The 14,823-nt window shown below is 37.9% G+C and overlaps 1 protein-coding gene across 1 annotated transcript in view; it reads left to right on the top strand.

Annotated features, from left to right (window-relative positions):
* The window catches only part of RP1 (RP1 axonemal microtubule associated), a 184,886-nt gene that overhangs the window by 19,545 nt on the left and 150,518 nt on the right, over window positions 1-14,823 (top strand). The window contains exons 4-9 of the mRNA XM_030012421.2: window positions 2,505-2,668; window positions 4,672-4,758; window positions 7,805-7,937; window positions 12,937-13,088; window positions 13,680-13,758; window positions 14,617-14,692. Coding sequence (XP_029868281.2) covers window positions 2,505-2,668; window positions 4,672-4,758; window positions 7,805-7,937; window positions 12,937-13,088; window positions 13,680-13,758; window positions 14,617-14,692 — 691 coding nt within the window. The remainder of the gene's footprint in view (window positions 1-2,504; window positions 2,669-4,671; window positions 4,759-7,804; window positions 7,938-12,936; window positions 13,089-13,679; window positions 13,759-14,616; window positions 14,693-14,823) is intronic.

Below are 14,823 nucleotides of genomic sequence, written 5' to 3'. Positions count from 1 at the left end.
ATTTAGATTAACATGGAGGATTATATGGTCACCTGTCATTAGTCAAGGCTTACAGAAAGTTGGAGCAGACACTGCTTTGGATAATGTACAGAACCCCCTTTGTAACAGAAACAGCAAGCTAACTTCAGCTGTGGAAAAAGCAGATTACAACAACTTTTGAGAAGGATCACACTGCTCTGTTGTCAGAAAATGTGATTCTGCCAGTTATTTCTCCTCCTCAGCTCTCACAGTTATTATTTTTTCCCTATTCTTTCACTTTAATTTGTTCAGGCTATAACAATTCTTGTAATGATGAAGTTTAACCTGTTGGTAAGCGTAGCTATTTGGCAATTTATTATTTAATAATGACAATATAATTGCTTAGGAAGCTTGGTACTATAGCTGCACATTCACAGTAGTTTCAGAAAAGTGCTGCTTTAAGAGTATCTCTTTAAAATTGAGTAGTGGTGTATAGTCCAAAGTTCTCATGATAATAAAGTATTTTAGATGCCTGCTCTTCAACAATATAACTTGTCTCAGATTCTGTCTCTGTCTTTTAAAATTTCACACTTTCCACTCAGGTTATGGACCTACAAGCATTTTTCAAACAAATAAGTAAATTTCAGAACACTACTGTGGAATTTCAATGTCTTGAGGTTTGTCCTCAAAGATGAATCAAGCATTATGTTAATGTCTCCCTGTCTCTCCCCTCAAGTATGGGAGAGAATATCTATTTTAATAGTTACTGATTCTACAATATTGGATTCCCCAAGGAATGTGTATTTTACACACAAAGCACAATGGCCACACGGAAGTAAAAATTTCCCCAATAGGTATAGCACAGTGGTTATAGCAAGATACAAAGAAGACTTATAGATTCTACCATCAGGTCTCATTAATATGTTAGATTTCATAATGTGCCTTTACTGTGCCTTGTTTTCTGCCTTTTATTAAAAGCAGTATTAATTATTCAAATATAACTGCTAAGTGGTATGGAGGACATATTCTCAAGTCATTTATTTCCTAGATACAAAGATAGTGACATGTCCTGTGCCTAGGTCAGCCTAATTATGAATTTCTTAAATACCTTTTCTTTTTGGACATGGCTAAACATGAGTAAGTAAAAATATTAATCCTACCTTATTTTTTCCAGAATGCCACAGAAAACTAAATGCAAATTCCTCAAATCATTGGTTTCACTAGTCCTCAAATAACATTCTGTTGCACCATAATTCTGTGTATGTATCATGATCAATGTCCACTGACTCCTTTAAGAAAATGCCCATAGCTAGCACTGAAAATACTGAGTGACACTCAAAACAAAAGTGGTTTTGCTGAACCTCACAACAGAACTTCAGGATAGCTTATTGCCTGGGGTTTTAGGGACACGGATCTCAAATAGTATCAAAATAAGTATCTCAAATAGTCAATAAACACAGAATTCATCATATCATTATGAGCTCACTCATCATTGTTATGTTATTTCTTAGTGTTTTAGCCAGAGCAGACAGGGTCAAAGATACTGTGATGGAGGGAAAAGTCAGTAATACAGGTAAAATGTGTAGCATAGATGAGTCATTAGATGATAGGGGGCTTCTGTAGTCTGTAAGGCCCTTTATTACTGCTCCTGTACTTTAAAGGAAGTTCTCTTTTAAGAAACAGTGATATTAATCAGTGGTGCAAAACGATCTTAGCAAGCTTGGGAGGTGCTTAAATGTTTACTATTTGAAATGGTTATCAGCTAGTTTGGAACATTGGGAGTGAGGGTGTCTTCTTAATATTCCTTCCTGTTATCAGCCAGCCCCCAGTGATACCATTTCCCTTAATTCCATGCCATTGATACTCAGCTTCCACTAAACCAAAGCCTAAATCCATATACTTGGTCTTGATAGTTATGAAATTTAACCATGAAAAGAGTATTGGTATCTCAGGGTATAATGCCAACACTGCAATGCAAGCATATGTTGATAACCCTTCAGTGGATTCCAAACAAGCTGTTACATCTGCATAACCCATCACACCTTTGCAGAGATACAGATCCTTTCTTAAAGATGTCTCTTTCAAAGCTAATTTGCAAGTCTTTTCAAAGCTAATTTGCTTTGAGAGACCCTAATGCCTGAAGTGATGAGTTTGTAATTTCAGAGCTAGCTTGCTGAGAGCCTGCATGGCTGTCATTATGCAGCACTGCACTGGGCAGAGCTAATATATCCTAAGTAAACAGAAAGCCATGTTTAATACAATTTAATACAATGTTTCAAAACTGTGTTTGAAAAGTGATCTACGTTCATGCAAATTTGCTTTTGTCATATGGCATATGCAGAGCAAAAGATCTGAATGCAACCTGACATTTCTTGATTTTTGCATGCCCAACATAGCAAACTCAATATTTACCTGAGGTAATTTTGTGAAATACGTATTTCTATATTCGTTGGCATGGTATTATTTAGAATTTTGATTACTGAAATGCATTTTGCTTAAGAATCTTGAGTCTAAGTAATTCAGTGAGTCTTTTTATCTTTTAATAGCTAGGAAATGGAAGGTGTCAGTCCTCACCAGTGATATGCCATCTGCAGGAACAAGCTCAAAGGTTTATATTACATTGTATGGGGATCACAGCAGTTCAGGGCCTATTTTTCTTGATGGAGAGGAGGGGAAATTATTTCAGAGAGGCAATGAAGACATCTTCACAGTAAGTAATATATATTCATTGTGTTGCCCTCTTGTATCCTGGCAGATTGCATGACATTTCAAAATCCATGTGATGGAAAGACAGTTTTTTTGTATGGTACACATATCTGGAAACAAGAAACAGGACTTCAATATAGAACTAAATAGTATCCTTTCCCACTCACCTATCCAAAGCTGATTTGATCCAACATATTTCTTGTCTAAGAACTACTCGTTAATTTACATAGTGCCCAAGAAAATACTGAGAAATATAGGACAAGAGATACTTGTTTAGTTCTTAAATTTGAAATGGCGCTACAATATTAAAAATGAAATGAGGAAGTGAAGAATTAAGATATGGAGTAAATTTTTAACTTTGTTAAATACCTGCTGCTTTATTTAAATAATGGCAATTTTTATACCTGTAATAAAGTCTGTCTAGCTGAAGCTGCTTCTGCTTCCAGTTACACAAGCAAATTTCTCCCCAGTCTGTCTTGCGGCATGGTGATTTAAGTGAGCCAGAATAGGTCTCTTATCAAAAGCTGCATAGCTTGAGTATGTATCTGGGATTGTCAGTGAGTGTCTGTAGCAGGTGCCAGCTATACGGCCATATAACAAACAGGTGCTTCCATTGTTAGTAGCCAGCATAGCAAGTCGCCTTCTGAGAAAAGATATTTAATGGCAACATTGATGAAGAGCTCACTTTTTTCACAGCAGCCTCGTAGCTGCTTGGGATGTAGGAAATGCAATCCTTAGCCCTCTTGAACCTGATGGAGTTTCTCAGAAGAATCCAGCACCTCTGAAAGTAGTATGCCATTTTCCATCTGTGATATCAAAAAACCCAGCTATAAGATTGAAAGGAGCAGGTAAAATAAGTAGCTGGGTACCTGACAGATAAAAATACCTTCTTCACAATAGATGTTGTTGGCTTTGTTTCCTGCTTCCATTATTGCAATTAATTTCACCTCCAATGACTTTTAAATGCAAAATATGGAAGCAGTCCCTGGATTGGGACCTAGGATTCCCCTTTTAGGTGAGTATCCATAGCACTGAATGCAATTAAGGAGTGCCTACTCTGAAATGTATAGAAAGAGAAAAGCCTCTCTGCTTGTGCTGTATGCTAGATCTCAGTTAACTCTGGTCTGTCCTTGCTGCTCTGTCTCTTTATTGTTTACAACACTGAGTTTGGGGAAGTTCATGGTACAGGGAACTCAGTTCACACCCACCTCTACACTGTAACTGAAAACATGAAAATCGAATTCTACAGAAAACAACAGAAGGGCAGCAAATCCAGCCTACATAATAAGAAAAAAAATGATACAGCAAGGAGGGAAGACACTCATGGTGTGTTTCCAGTTCCTTGAAGATAAGCTTTCTGTTTCTACACTTAAGTTCACAACTAGTTGTTTGAGTAACCTTCACACAAAGTTATTCCCTCAGCACCTTGTTATCTGTACTGGACACACTCATCCAGCCTGCCCAAGAGCTAATCTTTCAAATACAGCTTTTAAATTTGATTTAATTGAAATGATTTGTAAAAAAGAAGCATCAAAGCTGAATACAATTGTTTCCAAAATTGCAAGGCATACCTTCCTGGAGGTACTCCAGGTATGTGGGAGGTGATTGGGAGACAGAAATCATTTTGTAGCAGGGACAAAAGGTGAGATGCTAAACTGAGCCAGGTTTTAGGGTCAAGACACTTTTGGTTTTTAGTCATGCATACAGTCTGTATTCATCTCCCACTGAGGCCAATATTCAGTGGGGAGCAAAATAGCTACAGCAGCATCCTTAAGCCATTTAAATGGAGTTGGCAGGCCAACAGGTTTTTTGAGGGTTGTCCTTTAAAAGAGCCAAGCTTCTAATGATTATCTGGAGCAAAATATTTTGGAATCACGTGTTTAAGTATCAGAATATTTAATTCCTCTAAACAAAAATGTCACCTGGCAGTTACTAAACGAGTTTCTGTTGCACGTGTTTTCCTTTTAACAAATGTTCTGTGTTTCATCAGTTGTGTTTCTTTTACAGGTTAATACTGGAAACATAGGACATCTCTACAAAATACGCATAGGACATACGAATGCAGGAAACTCCCCTGCCTGGCACTGTGAAGAGGTAAAAGCAGTGAGAAAGAATTTTATCTTTCCAAAAGGGTATCAGCTATCACTATGACAGTAGGGTCAAAATACGAGTCAGAAAAAATCTCTGGGATAAGTATATTAACCTCATCAAATGCTTGCAGCTTCATTTAGGAGATTATTTATGAAGAAGTGTTTTTGTGTGGAATTAAAGGCAGCTTATGATGGTATGTCTTGGCTGTTTGTTTGCAGTTTAGTGAGACCTGTACATTGTTTCTTTAAAAATGTATGGCTGGGCAGCAAGACAGACTGCTGAAGCTGGCTGCTGTAGTCTGAGTCTTCTACAGTCTTTGTATGGTACAGTGTCTAGAGTTTGCCAAAACCCAGAAAGTCATTGAGCTCACTCTAGCCAAGTCCTCCTCAAATCTACGGCTGACACTGAGTCCTTTTGCACAGCACCAGAGCTACATTGCGAATGTTTCTAGTTCTGTGTCTCTGGGGAGAAAAAGACAATAACAGGTTCTTTTCCCTCTTTATTTAAAAAAGGTCTTGATTCAGGTAAAGCAAAGATAATAAAGCAAAGAGAATCAGCTAGTTCAAGCCTCAGTCATGAAGCATAATATATAGGTTTTCAAAGTATATACGTTTCTGGACTGGGAATGAAAGGATCTGGCTTTTATGCTTAACATCAGTGATGTGCTATGTGTGCCAATGATATGCAATGCATGCCTGAAACACTTCCCTCTGTGCCAGAGTTTCTTATCCTTCAGTTAAGAGACAGCAGTTTATGGAAGGGCTTTAGAAGCTACTGGTAAACTCATTGTTAGAATCGTACTTCAGGGTAAATCTAGATCTATCTAATGCAAAGTGTCCACTGAAGTTAAATATTCACTGATCAATGTTCAAACTCTGTGGCTATTTGATGCTTTAACTAGTTGTTTTCATCTGGGACTGAGACTCAGAAAGAAGACTAAGTAAGGTCTGGGCAGTGTTAACTGAAATTTAGGCAAGATCCTGTGAGTTCATACCTCTAACCAATGCATGTCTACATTGAAATATTGTGTCACTGATAGTATCACTCCATCTAAGAGGTTTCAAGGTAGAATTATAGGCATTATATCTATTTCAATTCAGGTGAGGATTGCCTGATTATAAAGCCTAGGTATTTGTTTTCCAGCTGTGCTGTGTTTTGGGGAATGCTGGAGTCAAAATATCATTTAAGATCCTTATTTCTTCTGTTCCTTGCTATTTTTCTTTTCATAAATGTGTGTGTGGAAGCAGTGAAGGGGTGGAAAATACCTCATAGCTTTGTCCTGTGAGACAGAGGGACAGGTTACCAGCAATTTCTAAACTGTATCTGAGTTAAGAAACTGGAAGAAAACAGTGGGTTTTCTCTTATAGAAAAGGTTCATTTGTATGCTTAATCTTGGTATTACAAGTTTTGGTTGTGATAAAATCTGACTCAACAAATGCACCTTTGTGAGTTTGTTGTACAGCACCCTCTGTGAATAGAGGCTGTACTGCCTGCTTTGTATAATACACACCCATTTAAACTGAGAGCTTAAAGAAGTCTGACAAAAAAGGGAAAGAAAAAATGAGACGTTATTATTCCCCTTCTCACTTCCCAGGTCAGATATATTTAATGAAATCAACAGTAAAATTTTAAAGGAAGGATTCAACACTTCAGTGTGTTCCATTGATTCTTGGCTTACAAATTTTGTTTTTTCTCCTTACCAATTCTGAGTCGATCAGGCACAGTTTTTAGGCAGTGATTCATCAGCCAGGGTTAGGTCATTCGCTCTTTGCAACTTTGGGCACAAAGTCAAGGAAAAGAAATACATTCAACCAAACACACTCTATAAGCAACCTAGTGTTTTGTGTTGCAGGGAGCCAAAGGAGTATAGCCACTGATTTCTAGACTTCATAGAAGAGAAACAACCTACAGAGTGTTGGTCCGACACTTATTATCATTGCTCCTTGGGGAACCTGCATTTTTCTGGAAGATCTGAAATGAAGAGAGGGTGCTTTACAACTGCAGAGCTTTTCTGGTAGTTAGGCATGCTAGTCCTCCATCAATATCCCATGATTTCTGCGGCTGTGTCTGTACTGAGATGGTATCGGGCCTGCAAATGACCACAAGGTGCTGCTTCGCTAACTCAAGATCCCTCAGTTCCCTTTTCAAGATCCCTCAGTAGATGTTGACATGCCAAGATGTGCCAGGTTTTTCAGACAAGATAAGTCTCTTTCTTTAAAGTTTAGTATTCAAGCAGTAAAAGTGATAAAAGTGTTTCCAGTATTTCTGAATTTGTTCAATATTCTAATTAAGGAGATTAGATTCTGCAAAGCACAGAGCAGGAGTGAAATTACAGGTAAAAGTGTCTTTGCTTCTCTCTGTTGGTCCAAAATCTAGTGTGGCTAGTAGTATAAATTAGCATAATTAGGGACTATTCTAATATACAGCAGCCTCTGAGGTGCTTACTAAAGAATACTTTGAAGTACAAAATAACTAGAGCTCCTTCCCTTCTTCAGCTGGTGTGCATATAGTCCTTTTTCTGCTATATGCTAGAATTTGGGCATGGAAGAAAATTGTGTGGGGCAGACTGGTGTTGGGGCTAGCACTTTCATGGTTTATTTATGTCACAAGCAGTGCTGAAGAATCAAAACCTGTTTTTTTCTTTAACTACTGTTCTGATAAGAAAATAAGGTAAAGGAATATAGCTGCAAGCATTGCCAAACTTCCCAGTGAGAACTTCTGCATTTGGTAAGCCATGCCACCTAGTGCCAGCCCACGTGGATATACCAGCTGGAACAACATGGCTATATTTTGTGGGATTGCGCCTGAGCTGATAAACCCTGTTTCTTGGCTGCACTTGAGTTACTCTGCCCTGCACGTTCGAATCTGAGTGAAAAGTTGGATTGAGGGCAGTTGTGTCTGGGAAGCAGACATGCCCCAAAACCATGGTTTTGTGATCGTGCCACAGAGCTCCACCTGCACAGATTTCAACAGCATCCCACACACTTCATGTTCTGTTCGATCTGGACTGAGATCAGCAACTTAAATTGCAATTCTTGGTGCTGTTTAGGTGCAGTTGCTGAATCTGTTCTCAGGGGAGCAGTTTTCTTTCCCTGCACATCGATGGCTGGCCTGGGACAGGGCTGATGGGGAAATATCTATGGAGCTTCCTGTTTTACAGCAGGGTCAGCCTATTCTTCCAGGTAAGCACAATACCACATCAGCTAAGTCAGGCCACAGACTGATGCTGAGAGAGGTGAGTTCATTGTTTTTCATCAGGCTCTCTATTACTTTTTGGCTGCTACAACACTTTTTCTGTGTTGTTTTCCTGTGGTTACTGGGCATGCTCAGGTAAAAGGTTAAGAATTTCTGGAAAGGAGATGGGGGAGTCTTTAATGCTTTGAATTTTACAGGTCCTTCAGAAAGACTCCTTCTTTGGTAAGATTTTCAGCATTTGTGTTTGCTTTAAAATACAGGCAATAGTAAAGACACCTCACATATGCATAACTACCATGAAGCCATCATACATAAGTCAGACGACAAACTCCAGTTTCAATAACTGAGGATTATAGCTCCAGTATGATTGTTGTAGCTGCTGTTTTAGTTTCTTTCTTGTAAGTGGCTGAGACAGGCTTCCAGAATACTTTCAATTTCTGGGTGTAGAACAAAACTTTAACAATATTTCAGAAGGCTATAAATCTTAAAGCTCCGTTACACACATAAAGATTGTATTGTAATTTTAAAGGTGAATGATGCCAAACAATGCAAAAATTATTGGGTGTTGCTGATGTTATGCAGTTTTAATGTCCTGCTCTACCACGCCAATTCCTGTCACCCATGCTGGTTGTTGTTGTTATATAGTCTCTCTGCTTCAGCAGTGGGAAGCGGGTGGAAAGTCTGTGCTTGCACTTCCCTTCTCTCCAAATGGCATTGTTCTTTTCTGGCCTAAGGAAAGTACGAGGGCATAGCAAGATCCTAGGAGAGATGTGGATGAGGGAGCAAGAATGCTGGGGCAGATTCCCATCCTGTAGGCTGTGATGACAGAGGGGGAAAAGTCATAACACCACCAGTATTACTTATGCTGAGCTTTCACTAGAGTAAGATCCACCTGGGACAGATTCCATGCTTCCCTTCCCTTCCGCTCCCCTCCCCTCCCCCCCAAATTATATCAACTGCAGAGGACAAGATTAATGGGATGAGAGAAACTTCAATTCAAAGTTTTCTAAAAACTACAGAACCCCTTTTTCAGAATGTTTAATACTATAGCAATACTTGGTGTTATGCTTATGGTACTTTGTGTTGCTCTTGCAAAATTGAAATGGTAACAGGCATTTCAATGGTAACAGCTGTTGAGGGTGCAGGCTAGAGGAAGAAAATATAAACGAAATTGAGGGGCAGAAGTCCAGAACATGGCCCATGGGTGTGGGGAAACATACCATGGGACAGTCACTCTCCTCGTAATAAAGAGCTGGGTGGCCTGGAGCTATATTTATGCCTATCTACGATGACTAAGCACTGAGATTAAGCGCCTGAAAAGAAGAGCAGAAAAACAGGTTTGTGCCTCATTAATATGTCTTTAAGAGAAAAAGAATAGCAGGAGAGATTTCCTCCAGTGATGTAGTTAACAGCTGTAAATGGCTCATAAAATGCTGTAGAGAGAGGCTGCCCAGCCCTAACCACAATGATTTTTGATCTTGAGTGGTTATAATCTTCATACCCTTGAGGACATGAAAAGCCTCAGAGGCAGTCAGCCTGCTTCCTCATAGGCTTAGTCTCTTTGGTCAAAAGACTTTAATATTACTAGAGTAGGGGGACATACAAGCACACTGGTATAAAACCCAAACAATCCCCCCCCCCTTTAAATAAACGTTAATTAATGATCATTAAACATGTTAGATTGAATATGCTCCAATCCCCTACTTGCTGTATTTGTTCTTCCCCAGATGTTCTCTTGCGTAATATTCTGGGACACTGACCTTACCCATCTTCTAATTTCCAGGCTTTTCTTTCTGAGTAGGTTGTTTCCTTGTTTCTGAGATAAAGATACAATGCAAGATTTTTATTAATAGGTAATCTTGGTGCATTGTAAAGTACAACGGCATACTTAAACTATCCTCTCAATCTGCATTTTGTAGTTAACAATTTCTCCCTCACACAAGAGAGGAAGAAAAGAACTTCAGTGCATTTCTGCCAGCCTCAGTATAAGAAGGGTCATGCTGAAGGCTTTGGAGAAGGCAGTTTCATCTCTAACTTAGTAATTGAAAGACAGGCTCTGTGTCTTTTTGCCAATATTATATTCCTGCATGAAACAGTGAAAAGAGAACACAGCTTTTAACTTCAGTGCAGATAGTTTGATAACAGAACAGTGAAGAGGTCTGCATTCAATCTGAAACAGAGATGATGAGAGGCACTTTAAAAACAATTTCTGAATAAAAAGAGGCTGAAACACTTTCTGATTCAACAGCCTTTCTTATTCAAAGCAAAAACGTCCGAATTAAACTGTTAAGAAGTATTACATAGAGACATTGTGACTCTAATGCTCAGGGACTGAACACCATTCATTTGACTTTTTATCCTCAACCACCCTAATTTTATCCCCTTCTGCTCATGTTTTATGACATAATCTTTAATTATGTAATGATGAACTACTTGCTGGGGATAAATCAGAGTTACACAGTGTTTGGTGGCTGGTGGACCTTTGCTTTTCTTTCAACCGGCTTCTCGGTATCACTTGGAGAAACTGGAAAGTAGATAATGAAGGGGGGAATGGTAGGAACAGAGAGGATTGTTGTGGTCTTAGACATGGGATTGTTGGTGGAGAAATGAATTCTCTGCCTCTGCCATGGTCTGTTCATGAGGTACCTCTTCATTTGGGTGCTGTAAAGAAAAAATTTGGTGAAGTAGATAGATCAGGTGGTGATATGGTAAATGATGTGGGTAAAATACAGTATTAATTAACAGTTCCTAAATGAAAACTATTTTGAGTGTTGAGACAGGTGTACTCCGAGAAAAAAATAGTACATGACTATGTTGCTAACTAAATATTGTCAAAAGCTTCTGTGCCTTAAATGTGGCTGGCTTTTGTCCAAATAATAATAGCTGATCTGAAAAAAGATAGGTGTTTTACCTCCTTGTTCTATCTCTCATATTCGTAAGCATAAGGGAAAGAATTAAATTTTGTAAATAATCTTAACCCTTACACTTTCTAATTTCAGAAAGATGTGTTTACAGATGTAATGTTCTACACTTGTAGACAAAAATAGATGTAAAGAATACAGTTCCTTCTCTTAATCTCTGTTCTGCACACTTTTCCATGGAATATCTGAAGGAAAGAATCATAGAATAGCTGAAGTTGGAAGGGACCCATAAGGATCATGAAGTTCAACCCCCTGCTCCTTGCAGGACCACCTAAAACTAAACCATGTGACTCAGGGCATTGTCCAGACACTCCTTGAACTCTGACAGGCTTGGTGCCATGACCACTTCCCTGGGGAGCCTGTTCCAGTGACCGACCATCCTCTCAGTGCAGAACCTTTTCCTAATGTCCAGTCTGAACTTCCTCTGATGCAGCTTCATTCCATTAAGAGAGTCACTGTTTCCTAGGATAAAAGCTGTAAGCATTGTAAATACTCATAAATACTTATTATAAAGCTGGGATGATCCCTAGGCTTATGAGAAGTAAAGAGAAGTGTAAAAAATTGTGAAAATTGCTTGAATTTTTAAGTTGGCTATTTTAAGCCTCTATGCTGGATTTATTAATAGCATATGTCTACAGTACAATACTTCAGTGGAGTTTAGAGTTACCCAGTCATCATCTCAAAATGAGTTAGCTCTGATGCTAGAAGCAAACTAGCACTAGCGTTCTGTGTGGGCATATTAAAATAACCTGTGCAGAGTGCTTACTGTTTTAGCTAGATTGTTACCATTACCCAAACTGAATTCTTTAAAAACAGCTTGTATAGTAACCTGCACACAAATGCCATGTAAATAAATGTGAGATAATCATTAAAAAAAAAAATAAGCATCAAGGGAAAAGTTGTAAACACTGAACGGCCACTTAGTGCAATTGCAGATATGTACTGATCATGAATAAATTTTCACTGGTTATTAGAAGAAGGTGTTTGTCCATCAGAAGAGTGAGATGTGGGAGCAACCTCCTTCAGAGGATTACAGTCAAGCTTCATAACATGTTTCAAGTGGAAACTGAAAATTGAATGCTGATAATGTTGATGTTGTTCTGGACCCAATGGTACAGAAACTCTTTTCTACGTGCAAGACAGAGAAGCACAAGGAAACCTATGTTTGGAAAAAGAGCTTGTATGCCAGAAAATGAGGTTTTCTCTCTCCCTTTCATTCTCTTCATACCTCACTTGGTCTAACAAAATATTGTTTCTGTATGTTGGCATAAACTTTGTTGTTACCATGTTTCTAATGAAGATTATAATTGAATGCTTTTATCTTAATTCTGATTTTATGGGGTTCCTACATCTGCATTTTAATGACCACCATTTTCTATTGATACATGTTTTTATGTATCATAGTCTTTATCCCAGTTTCATTGGATTTTCACTCAAATTTAATTTTATTTGCATTATCCATTTCTGTTAAATAATCAATTTATTGAATTTGAGTTCTAGGTTTTTCCTCCCAAATTTACAGCCTTTAAAGAATTTCCGTATGTAATGTAATAGAGGAATTCCATACTATCCTATTGCATGAATCAGTAAAATAATAAAACAATGCAACTTTCTGGATTCTGAGGTCCTAGAAAACTAAAACAATGGTGCTAGATTTTTGCTTGTTTGGTTAACCAGTGCATTCAAAATATTAATGGCTCCTGTTGCTTGTTATAGTTTTGATCTCACCACTTACAGTAAGCCTAATCTTGGATTTACGTTATTTACCTTTCAGCTTTATGCTGATTTCAGGTGATGCTGTAGGACAAAGACATACTATTGTGTATTTAAAGTTCAATTCTGTTTGCATTCCCCATAGTGACAGTCTGGGATGAAAAACATAAGTGTAACACCAAAGCAAGTTTGTACATTATTTTACTTAATAGTGAATAGAATTTTTAAGGTTCTATACTCTAACTGTCCTTGACACAGCTGTATTTGGACTCTACAGGCACATTCACAGCTAGATGTTATTGTAACTATAATAGTGTTTGTGATATGAAAGATTGTCATCTTTTATTGTCAGTGACTGTCTATGAAGTGCATGTGACAACAGGAGAATTGTGGAATGCTGGAACTGAGGCTGATGTCTATATTTCTGTCTATGGAGAAAGAGGTGATACAGGATCAAGACAGCTACTCAGATCACAGAAACCCAAGAAATTTTTAAAAGGACAAGTGAGTGAGATGGGGCGTTTTCTGATATGTTTGGCTGGCTTTTCTCTCTCAGGTGGGTGGTTATCCAAGGCAAGGTGCAGTTAGAAAAGAGATAATTACTGCATTCCAATGTTTCCCCAAAATTCCATAATGAAGCCAAAAATACTTTCTAAAGGTATACCAGTGCTTTTGGAAGACTGAATTTTCATTTATAAAATAGGTAAGCTGTGTACTTTTTTTTAATTCTTCTAAAAATTTGATTTAATAAGTGAAGAGAAAATGAAACTTCACATTTTATGTCAGCATTTTTAATGTTGAAATCTGCTGTAATTTGTAATTGTTTAGCCAATTAAGCTTTTGGCAGGTTTCTCTTTTCTGACTCTGATCCCATTCATTTGAATGGAACTACTCCCATTAGCAAAGTGATCAGGCTTATTTATTTCTTCTATTTCAGGAAACCTGTCCTTCTTGGTTTGTTCTCTCCTTATCATTAGCTGGTATTTCAAAGGATGATCTTTACAGAAGAGTTCTGTGGGTTTATGGGTCTTTGGGATTTGGCTGAAGAATGCTCTGCTTTTTAGATTTTACTGAAATTTTGTTGATTGATTACAGACTGACATCTTTGCTGTTGAAGCTGTGCACCTTGGACATTTGTACAAGATTGTTATAGGACACAATGGTCTTGGATCAGGTCAGAAATCTCTCTATATAGTCACTGAATACTGCCTGCAAATTTATTAACCTTTTCTTTGAAATACAATACATATTTCTAAAACTGAATATATGAAAACATTTTAGAAGTGAAAGACAAAGGCTTCTAAGAAAACTGTTCAAGTGACAGTTACCTTATTTATCATCACAAATTTCAAATATTTTGTGTTCACTTTCACTATACTCTCAACCATTGTGTTAAGGACACCATCGGCTACTGTTCTGTCATTTTTTACTAATCCCTACGGAAAAACTGTGAAGAAGGGGAGCGTCTGCATGATAAGACTTTGAATATGTCTTGTGCAGTCTGCGTTATAGGTAAAATGGGCTATTATAATTTTAGGTTGATTAGCATTATCAGTTACACTGTAAAGATGCAGTTGGAAATTTTGGCTACACTGTCTTGTCATTAGACACCCAATTAATGGTGAAACTTAAATTGCTTGCAGTCACAAGACCTGTTTTTCAAACTTGAGCCTAAATACTGTAAAACATAGCAATTTATTTTGAGCCATGATAAGCTGCTATCTAATCTTTTTGATATTTTGATTGGCAAAACAAATAAGTTTCATAGTTAAATGAAGGAGGGATGTGCAGCACTCAGGGCTATGACAGCCAGGGAGGGACCTAGTGGTTTGCAGGCCCGTAAGCAAGCTCTACAGTACCTGGAGCAGGTCCTGTCTTCTCTCCAGTCATCAGGACAGCCGGGATTCTAGCAACCTGTCAGTGGAGCTGCAAATTTTGCAGTTCCAGCAGAAGAGAGAAAGCCATAGGAAGTCAGACTTCATTAAATCTGCCTCTCATGAAGTAACTTTTTAAAAAATGTATTTATTCTAAGGAAACGGCTGGTTTCTGGACAAAGTTGTAATCAAGGATCCTGTAACAGATTTGGATTATACTTTTCTTTGTCACAGGTTAGTGGTCTTTCATTTGGCTTAGATTTTTAATAGATCTGTGATTCCTCATAGTTTTTCTTCTGAAATATCAAGGAAAATATGTGTTTCCTAAAAAGTGAGCTGAAATAGTCTGATTCTTTTTACAGCTC

This window comes from Aquila chrysaetos, chromosome 4 (assembly GCF_900496995.4).
Source record: "Aquila chrysaetos chrysaetos chromosome 4, bAquChr1.4, whole genome shotgun sequence".
NCBI classification, from domain to species: Eukaryota; Metazoa; Chordata; class Aves; order Accipitriformes; family Accipitridae; genus Aquila; species Aquila chrysaetos.
Note: the sequence above shows the minus strand (reverse complement) of the source record. Positions and strands in the feature narration are given on the sequence as shown.